This window comes from Syngnathoides biaculeatus, chromosome 9, assembly GCF_019802595.1.
Source record: "Syngnathoides biaculeatus isolate LvHL_M chromosome 9, ASM1980259v1, whole genome shotgun sequence".
Lineage (NCBI taxonomy): Eukaryota > Metazoa > Chordata > Actinopteri > Syngnathiformes > Syngnathidae > Syngnathoides > Syngnathoides biaculeatus.
Genome location: NC_084648.1, coordinates 12,046,989 through 12,057,843, shown reverse-complemented (window position 1 = coordinate 12,057,843; position 10,855 = coordinate 12,046,989). Strand labels below are relative to the sequence as shown.

The window sequence follows — 10,855 nt, the reverse complement described above, 5'->3', positions numbered from 1 at the left end:
CTACTTTGCGTGTAAAATGCTTATTATTGCACCAAAAATACACAGAAGCCGATAACGTAGTCTACGTTGGTATATTTTCACAAATAAGTTATAATATAATTTTATAATGCTGCTTTCTTTCAGCTTGTCCCGTTAGGGGTCGCCACAGCGTGTGGTCTCATACGAACGCTTATATTTGTTTGGCACAGTTTTAATAATAATAGTAAAATTAAAATAATAATAAATCATTTTTACTGATTGGCTTTAGCTTACAATCACCGAGGAATTCACAAAACGGGGGATTTTCTTCAGCGTGAATACAAAAGACTGCCAGTGTATCGTCGTTCCAAAAACGGCCCACCCCAGATTTTGTGACATCAGAGGTCTGCCCAAGAAATGAGTCGTCAAAGTTCACGGACTTTAACTCACTTATATTTTTCGGTAAAAACATCGAACAGGATATACATTTTATGGAACAGTAGAACATATGTTTTCGTCCAGATAAGATAATTTGCGTTAGAAATTAGACATTCCATTCACTTTAAATACGTCCTAAAATCTTTTCCTTCGTTCACATCCTGTGGGGGTAACCTGGGGGCCAAGCCCCCGGTGTCCATAAAACCTAGTGACAGCCCTGTCCTCCCAAGATTGTTATTTGCGACTTGCACGTCAACCTTTCATAGACTGGTGGGAGTCCACAGCTGCAGCAGTGATGCAGCAGAGATGGCTTGGCCTGCTCTAATGAATCCATCTGCATTCACCGGGCACCCCCACACTCAACAAGCCCCCCTCCCACGTACACCCCAACCCGGAGTCCGTTCCAGTAGGTGCTCGTGAATTTCCAGACGAGGTTTGCTCTCGTGCGGAAAGGAAGGCCGCAGCACAAGAGCGATTGATTTAGATGACGTCACCTCTGATCGACCCAAATCGAAGAATTGATGGAAGGTGGTCGTGCGGAGGTTTCAGTATTTGGGACTTTGGGTCCATCGCGGCATAAGCGGCGCTAGGGTGACCTCTAGTTGCAAAAATACAGGACGAGGCGGAACTAATGACTTTGCTTTTTTTCTGCAGTGTATTGAAATACAGTAGTACACTTTGGAACAAATGAGGTACTAGAACTCAATGCATCTCAGGAAAGGGTCTGGTTGATTAGTACAATATGGTAAATAATGGACAATTCATCAATTACACAGTTTATTCTAAACAAATCTACGGGGATCTAAATAGGTTTCAAGGTGATTTAAGGCATACTTAAGTCTGTTTAATTGCATAACTATAGAACACATTATAGAATCACAATTTGTGTTTCAGTTTGTTGGGAAACTTAATTGGAACTGGGGGAAACTTCAGTGCGGCAAGGTGGGTCAGGTGGAAAAGCGTTGGCCTCACAGTTCTGAGGTCCCGGGTTCGATCCCGGACCCGCCTGTGTGGAGTTTGTATGTTCTCCCCCTTGCCTGCGTGGGTTTCCTCCAGGCACTCTGCTTTCTTCCCACATCCCAAAATCATGCAATATTTATTGGACACTTTAAATTATCTCTAGGTGTGATTGTGAGTATGGCTGTTTGTCTCCATGTGCCTTGCGATTGGCTGGCAACCAGTTCAGGGTGTGCTCCCCCTCCTGCCCGTTGACAGCTGGGATAGGCTGCGGCACTCCCCGTGACCCTTGTGAGGATAAGCGGTTAAGAAAATGGATGGATGGAAACTTCAGTTCACTTTCTTTTTTTTAATGGGGAGCATAAAACTAATACAATAAGGAAAAAGATCACAATGAAATATCATGCACAACATGCCCACTAAAACTGTGTGCATTCTATTTTTTTAAATGAATATTTTTTTGGTTTAACGTTCAAAACAGTGACAGAAAAACAACACGATAAAAAAAAACTACAAAATATATGCTTGTGGGCATTTGTGTGTGTATTTACATCCATCCATTTTCATTGGTGCTTATCCTCAGGAGGGTCACGGGGAGTGCCGGAGCCTATGCCAGTTGTCAACAGGCAGGAGGCGGGGGACACCCTGAACTGGTTGCCAGCCAGTCGCAGGGCACATGGAGACAAACAGCCACATTCAAAATCACACCTACGGGCAATTTAGCATGTCCAATTAATGTTGCATGTTTTTGGGATATGGGAGGAAACCAGACTGGCCGGAGACCGACGCAGGCATGGGGAGAATATGCAAACTCCACACAGGCGGGTCTGGGATCAAACCCGGGACTTCAGAACTGTGAGGCCAACGCTTTACCAGCTGACCCACCGTGCCACCTTTATACTTCTACAATGATTTTGCACAAAAAGGGGAACAAAAAAAAAGATAGATAATTGTTCAAATCAAAAGTTGTCTGGCCTTTTTGTTCCTGCAGGTCCTCTTCAAATTTTCCTGCCTCTTGGCAGCACCTTCTACTTGGACTTCTTTTTCCAGCCGGGTGTTCCCTCGCAGCTCGTAGGCGATGTTGGTCCATGTCAGGACAGAGACTCCGAAGCAGCCTCAAAATTTGAGGGAAAAAAAAAAAAAAAAAAAAAAAAAAAGTGAGTCACTGTGGCGAATGAGATAAGCCACAAGTAGTCTCATTCGATTATTTGACTTGCACGTGCTGTTATCGTCACACCGGTCTAAGCTGACAGTATCGCACACACAATAAAAATAAAAGGTCTTATACTGAGATAGAAAGATAGTGTAGATGTAAGTGTAGTCCACTCGCATCCGGTACAGTTCCTGTGAATGTCAACACATCTTTGCAGACCAGGGGTGTCAAACTCATTTTTGTCGTGAGCCACATTGTAGTTGGGATTTCGTTTAGAGGGCCGTTAGGACTGTGAAACCATAAAAATGAAATTTATCAACTAGTTTGGGAATTAGAAATATAGACTAACGAGTTTTTTTTCCAGCGATTATTGATGTTTGGCAACACAAAAAGGCTTAGAATATCTCAACATTCTCATTTATATGACAATTTGAAATTTTGGTACTAATTTTCACAGGAATCACGGAAGTTGACAGATTACTTGCCTCTGCGGGCCACACAAAATCATGTGGCGGACAGCATCTGGCCCCCAGGCCTTGGGTTTGACACCTCCATTGTAGATTGTCAAGTTCCTGAAGTTCGTGTCCATGAGGACGCACACTTTGTTCCACTGTTCCATGTTTTGGTGGGGCAGCGCCCCATTCTTTTCTGTTAGCCGAGTGTACGTGTCGCCTGTCAAGTAATACCGGCGCGTAGCGAACACCAGCATGAGCTGGCCTGGCCGGACGGGCTGACACCGAAGACGGTGCACCATCCAAACCGCAGAAAGTGGTCACACCTAGTGGAATCCGGGACCAGGAGACAGACATAAAAGAATCGCAACATGAACATACAAGTATAGATGGTTGATGATTGATCAATTGATAAATTAAGCTCACCTTGAACACGTGTTTGTTTGTTCCAATCAGGATAGAACCTGAGCAAGTGGACCTCAGGACCATTAATTTGAGTCAAGTAAGACGGGTAGACGTGAACTCCGATTTCTCAAAAATTATTCAACTCTTTTTATTTTATATCTTTTTTTATTCTTAACAATGTTCTTGGGAAAACATCCTTTTGCAAATTGTAACTTTAGTAAAACATTTTTTCTTAAAAATAAAATGAAATAAAAATACTAAACACATACCGGGTATTCTCTGGATGCTATTACAAAGTACATTATTGTACTTGACCAGAAAAACAAACAAAACCAAAAAAAAAAAAAAAAAAATCATATTGTGTGGGATTTTAAAAAAAAAATTGTATTCAGTACATGATTACTGGACAGTCATGGTTACATGTAAATGTAGTAAAATCACAATCACATTTGTTCAAAAATGATTGTAGAAATGAAATCCCACTGTGATACTGTAGAAAAAATTTACAATACACCATAGTATTGATTTTTTTAAACCGCGTTTCTATTCAGGTGGAATGGTGGGGCAGCTGTAGAGCGTTAGCATCACAGTACTGAGGACCAGGGTTTAAATCCCGGCCCCACTTGTGGGGAGTTTGCATGTTCTCACCACGACTGTGTGGGTTCTCTCCAGGAATTTCAGTTTCATCCCACATCCCTAAAAAACAAACGCATTAATTGGAGACTTAAATTGTCCCTAAGTGTCATTGTGACTGAGACTGTTGTCAGTCTTTGTGTGCCCTCCGATTGGCTGGCAACCGGTTGACGGTGAACCCCACCTCCGGCCCGATGACAGCTGTGATAGGTTCCAGCACTCCCAGGACCCTCGTGTGGACAAGCGGCCCAGAAAATGGAAGGATGTTTTTATTCAGTCCTAGTTAATACTAGGACATCCCAGTCCTGTAGGAGGCAGTAACGTGCATTCTAAGGCTCTTTTGTTTGAAGGACATCTTTGTGTATACATGTACAGTACATGTACCTTGCAGGGGTGTCACAAACTAATCTTTGCAGAATTGATTATACTATGGATACTTTTATCAAGTACTCGCCCCATGTAAGAGACAGTGTTATTGATATGTTTTTTTTTTCCATTAAAATTGCTTCTTTGTCTCAGTTTCACTCTCCAAATGTCCATTTGAACAGGCTGTCGATTATTGAAAGCTTTTCAATGCATTAGCGCCCCCTGCTGGACGAAGCCCCCCTTCCCCCAAGCAACTACGAGGACGACGCCAGAAAGGCCTTGAGGAGCAGGTCGGACGCCAGGCCAGGGGAGATGTCCCCGCGGGTGACCCTCTCCTCCAGGTGGGGCAGGGCCTCGCGGACGGCGGGGTGATGCCGGAAGTGGGCCAGGACGTTCTCCTGGATCAAGGTCCACATCCACACCTTCTGCTGGGCCCGGCGGCGCCCCTGAAGCTCACCGCTGGCCAACATGGCCTGGCGGTACGATTGCACCTTCGCCCACACCTCCGGGATGCCCTCAAGGGTGTGCGAGGACGCGCGGACCACCTGAAGATAAGAGTTGTCTGAGGTGGGCGACGCCCGTGTGAAATCAACAGCTTCTTCTAAAAAAATCATGGCATATTATGGACTCTGGCATATCCAGAAAATTCCCTCAATTTAAATTCGGGGGTGGAATAGTACCCCAAAAGTCACGCTTCACTTTTTTGTTGTAACAAAATGAAAACCATAAAAAAAAGGTGTTTCTTTTGCATTAACAAAAACAGATAAAATCATGAAAATTTGCAAATACATAACATTTAAACTACAAACTTGCATGTTTCGTTACAGAAAATATAGTTTACTCGTTGTTAGTGCTACATTAATAAATGTGTACCACCAAAATTTACCTTATCCTGAACCTCAACAATAATTACTTATATTTTTTCTATAAAAACAATCTTATCTGCAGTCTGTATGAAATATGTATAAACCCACAAAATAACAGTAGTCACCAAAATTTTTTTTTCCTGAAAAAAAAAAAAAAAAATGTTTTACTGCTGATAACTAAAGAATTTTAAAAGGTAGAATATTTGTGGGGTTTTTTTTCAAGGGAAAAAAGAGGGTCTCCTCTTTTCTTTAGGAAGTTGTGGTGGTACGTGTCATGAAACAAAATATTCAGTGGGTCTTGAAATATGAGTTAAAATGTTCTAAAATGGCTGACTGTGAAGAACTCGGCTTTGAAACAGCTGGCAGTGAATGAGTTAATGTACCAAATGTTCCATATTTTGTTCAAAAATGAAATATCTTGTGTTGAATGGAAAAACTTAACTCCTCAAGCATTTAAAAGAATACATTTTTGACCTGTAATAATGATATTTTTACTCAAGGTTACCATACTGTCAGAATCCGATAGCGTCGCACGCGTACTCTGAGTGTACTCGTACACGTGCAACTGACCTTGGGGTTCCAGGACTTGGACTGCCTCCTGAGCAGCTTCATAGCGCTGGTGTATTCCGCCTGGATCCTCCTGGCTGGCACCACTAGGTCTCCGTCCGACTTGGTCACCACCACTAGGTCGGCCCTCTCGATGATGCCCCTCTTGATGCCCTTCATATTTTCGATAATAGCAATCAGTAAAAGCTCCATATTTATAATACAGCAAGCTGAATGCTGAAAACAACATTCGGAAAATACCTGCAGTTCGTCGCCCCCTGCTGGCGGAATTAGCAACACAAACATGTCAACCATGTCCGCCACTGCAAACTCGGACTGGCCGACACCTGCCAACAATCAAAACGCAAAAAAAGATGAATATTGCTACCCCACTGCTGCTTACGTACATTGAAAATGACAAAAAGCAATGAAATGTAAACACATTTTTTTTTTTTACATTAAAAACAAAGATCAAGTGCGCCAAGTAACAAGTATGTTCATTGAAATCATTATTTAATATAAAAACAAGTATATCTGTTTAGCCAAAATAGTCCTTAAATTTATTTTTATTAAAAACCTTGACATATTGGCCATAAAAAGTTACTTTTTTGTGGTGTGTCAGCATTTGTAGGATCTAACTAATAAATGGGCTTGTAATCTAACTTCTCTATTTTAAAAACTCAAGTAATCAGTATAGTAATTTATTTTTAAAATGAAGTTATTTTTCCATGCTAACTGTGGCAAGCATCGATTTTTCTTCTTTTCGTCACAATAAAAACAACAAGAAGGGTTGACAAATTTGGGGAGTGGGGGGCATTTTTGATATCTCAGCTTCCAATGAATTGTTACATCCAAACACTTTGAATATTTAAGACTGCCAACCACAGGATCAGAGTGGGACTTTGGCTACAGCAACCTAATAGGGAATTTCGTTAGCCTGAAATGTATTATTGCCCAAATGAATTTTGAACTCAAACAAGAAGAGTCCAATTTCCTCCACTCAACCATTGTGGATTACCATGACCTGCATAACTGAATATCTACTTGGAATTACAGAGGAAAGAAAACAATTTTAACAAGCAGATGTTTTTTTTACTGACACTATGACAATGTTAATAATTGACCATTCTAGTAGGTGCACTCAATTTGTAAAAATGTACAATTATGGCATAGCTGTGATGCCTTTTGTATGGCTGACGCTTCACATGCTGCTCTTTTTTGGGCCTTGGTGCAGGTCTACGCTCGACTGTGTGTCCATGATCTATGTATCGGGTTGCAAATGAGTGTGCATGTGATGCTTTTGTTTCATTCACAAAAGAAATGAGAAGCCATCACAATCTAGTTACAAGATATGCCAGCAGGTAGCCTAGCTGCTTGTATTTCTTCTTCTACTTCTATTACCGTAATTCCCGGCCTACAGAGCGCACCTGGTTATAAGCCTCACCCAGTACATTTGCAAAGGAAATACCATTTGATACATACATAGGCCGCAGCTGTGTAAAAAGCCGCAAGTACCCACATTGAAACATGAGATATTTACAAAGAAAGATGGTACACAGAGAGTTAAACGCTAGTGCCACCGAATTAATGCTAATGCTAGCACTGCACTAACAGGGCTGGTAAAAAAAAACAAAAAAAAAAACATACTAGTAAAAATCAGAGACACGGCAGTAACACGCTAGCGCAGCGGTAACAGGGCCGGACCAGTATAAGTCACTTCCTCGGCACATATATTCCACCGGTCTTACTCTTGCCTTTTCCGGTCAAGTGGCCCCTTGCAGCCGTTGGGAAAAATACTCAAATTAGTAGTATCACCGCAAAAACCCAGGGTTGAAAGCATGTGAAAAAAGTCGCTGCTTATAGGCCGGAAATTACGGTACTCTTAGTATTTTGGGGCAGTTTGGATGCCATGCAGCACAATGTTGCCTCTCAGAGATCAGTCTTGATACTATGACAGATATTGTTTTGTGCGTATTCCACGCTAAGATCATCAAAATTAAAGCGCAAAAACCTAGAGCGTCGTACCCACAGTCTCTACGAGGACGACGTCGTAACCCGCCCCTTCGCAGAGCACGACGGCTTCGTTGGTCGTCCTGGTGACGCCGCCGAGCGTCCCCGACGTGGGCGACGGTCGGATGAAGGCGTTCATGTCACGGGAGAGTTCTGTCATGCGGGTCTTGTCGCCCATCAGGGAGCCTAAGAACAGGAAGTGGATTTATACAGGGTGTCCCAGAGAATGTAGCTACTCCTAAACTGGTCATTACTCAGTTTTAATTTCGATGTACATAGTTGTTTTTTTTACATAGGTACAAGTCGAATGAGTGAAAATAAATCATTACCGTAATTCCCGGCCTACAGAGCACACCTGGTTAGAGGGCTCAGTTCAAAGAAAGAGTTTAATGCTAGCGAGGCACTGGCGTTAGCTTAGAATCAGGTGCGCTAACGCTAGCACCGCACTAGCGCTGCATCACCGAACGGTTGAAAGCGTGTGAAAAAAGCTTGTAGGCCGGAAATTACAGTAATTGAACGGCATGAAAGGAAACGGTCTCCTTCCATCTAGTGTACTCATTCCTGCGTGCTCGCAAAAGTTTGAAGTCAATGGTTGCTGACAACTCATCTACTTTTGCTGGTTTTGCCCCATGAACTTTATCAGAATCAGAATTGATTTATTGGTCAAGTGTGTAACAACACACAAGGAATTTGTCTCCTCATTTAATAAGAATCCATTGATGTGAGGTGTACAAAACATGGCGGTAATTCGAGATTACCTCTTCTACACTGCCTTTGCACTTTTATGAAGTTATTGTCGTTCCAACAGAACTTAATTATATTTATTTTTCAAATAATAAAATTGTACACTTTCCATTATTTAGGCTTATTTTCACCTGAAACAAAAACGTATACAAGTAATGAGGAGACCCTGGAAATATCCTAACAAGAATTCCACATAATGTAATACGTGGCTCAGATGAGGCTACGATGTTACCTCCCGTCGTGCAGGAGGACGGGTCGACGGCCAGCACCGACACTTTATGCCCACGTCCCGTCAGCATCTTCCCCACCACCTCGATGAACGACGACTTCCCCGCTCCCGGAGGACCGGAGAGACCTTTAAAATTTGTGAGAGGCACGAGGGGAAAAGCATATTATACATACCTCCTCTGTGGTTCCACTACATCTAAATACAGTGGTGCCTTGACATTAGAGTTTGATTCTCAAATGTGCTTTACTAATAAAAAGAGCATTTTGCAGTATTGTACTTTATCGACACATATCATAATAAACAGTTTACACATTTTGATTTCTTGGCCTATGGGGGGCAGTATGACGCACACCAGATTTGTTGATGAAACAAAGACAAGCAAATGTGAGTGCAAAAAGGATCCAACATGCCCGCGACCCTGGTGAGGATAAACGGGACGGAAAATGGATGGATGAAGACAAGCAGCAGCGATGCTAGTCATTTTTCGCACAGAATACATACCCGTTAATATTTTTACTACTATTTGTGTTCAAATATTAAGAGTGCTTATGAATGCCACACAATTGATACTACAACTTTTTAGTCCAACTATGACAATTTTCATTCTGTGTAGGCATTAAATTAGCTGACATTGTAATAAAGTAATGTGGTTTGGTTAAATACACAATAAAAGGCTGGGCAAGATGACAAAGAATATTATCACAATATCTTATTTGATATAATCAAATATCAATTATGATCACTTTTTATAGTTTTTAAACTCCATTTTAACCCATCAGTACTGAAGACTAAAAAAAGTTGATACTGAGTACTTCCAACATTTTCTTAACAAGCGAAGTACTGTAAATATGAAAAGCATGAAAATAGAAAAATAAAACCCAAGACAACAGCAAATACTGAGGTAAGAAAAACAACTGGAGCGTGAGGGGTGCATTCTGAAGCAAAGGCACACACCATGATGGAACGACGCTAAGAAGGCCTGAGAACTGAGACAAATACCCACCACAACGGGTCCTGTTGCATCTCATAAAAATAAAGCTTAAATACTGATTGATGGATGAAAATGTGCACTATATGATGTCAGCAAGTGTGTCGCAAAACTGCCACATTAGAGAAAGATGATGTAGACAAATGAGTCAAGAGTAAAACCAACCACACACACCTACTCTAAAGGACAGCGGCTTCCCATCATTTCGGCTCTCCTGGTCCTTCCTGTAAGCCAGCACCCTCTGCAGCAGCATCTGGGCCAGCTCCTTCTTCCGCGGATGCTGCGTCTCCACCAGCGTGATGGACTCAGCCAGAGAAGCTCGGTGACCCCCGATAAGACCCGCGTAGAGTTTATTCACCAGCATCTGCTCGGGTCCGGTCAAGTCCTGAACGTGCTGATTCAAGGTGGTGCGCACAGCCCGCCATTGTTTGCAGATGTGGTTGGGTTGACAGAGACTGCGCCCGATGAAAAGCTTGTGATGGAGCCAGTTGGTGGCAGCAATGTGGCGAAGGAGCGGGGAGTGCAGACGTCTCATTTTATCTGGAAGAGTGGGAAGTGAGAGAATTCAAACAAGAATTGAACAAGGAGAACAACATTTCAGAAATGAAACATACTTTCAAGGTAGATATTTTAAGCAGGCTGAAAAATAAGTGGAAAATCTGGGCACGTGGTGACGTCACCATATTGATTAGCGAGAAAAAACGCCAGCTCGGGCATGTTTTCACGTTTAAAAAGAATACAACTTTATCGGAGTACAGCATTAGCTGATAGTGGGTAGTTAAGCCAGCAGTAACATGTTAAATTTGTGTGTAGCTAAAATATTTTTGGTTAATTACGTGGAAAACTAAAGACAAAACTGACCTTAGGGTGAGATCCATTGAAGTAATGGGTGCATGTTTTTCCTGGTTCCGGCTGTGACGCTTTCCGTTTCCGGTGACGTATACTACCAACTTTGAAGTCATTTTTTGGTGTGGGGGGGTCAAAACATGAAATCATAGTTGATAAAGTGTCTGTATTTTATAATTACATACATGTTTAGTACATCAAAGACAACTTTTAAAGCTCACCTCACGGAAGCGTTGGCCTTGTACTTTCTTGTTCCGGTAGGGT

The 10,855-nt window shown here is 42.1% G+C and overlaps 1 protein-coding gene across 2 annotated transcripts; it reads right to left on the bottom strand.

The window, feature by feature from the left end:
- Positions 1-3,551: 3,551 nt before the first annotated feature.
- Positions 3,552-10,695, bottom strand: mmaa (metabolism of cobalamin associated A). 2 transcript variants are annotated; one of them, XM_061829793.1, is made up of 7 exons: positions 10,607-10,695; positions 9,920-10,285; positions 8,761-8,883; positions 7,800-7,970; positions 6,036-6,121; positions 5,799-5,948; positions 3,552-4,907 (listed from the first exon to the last, which is right to left on the bottom strand). In XM_061829793.1, exons 2-7 carry the CDS (start codon positions 10,278-10,280, stop codon positions 4,617-4,619), a joined length of 1,182 nt encoding a protein of 393 aa, XP_061685777.1. In that variant the 5' UTR covers positions 10,281-10,285; positions 10,607-10,695; the 3' UTR covers positions 3,552-4,616. The 2 variants fall into 2 exon arrangements, with proteins under 2 accessions (XP_061685777.1, XP_061685778.1); XM_061829794.1 differs by lacking the exon at positions 10,607-10,695 and adding an exon at positions 10,360-10,576.
- Positions 10,696-10,855: the final 160 nt, after the last annotated feature.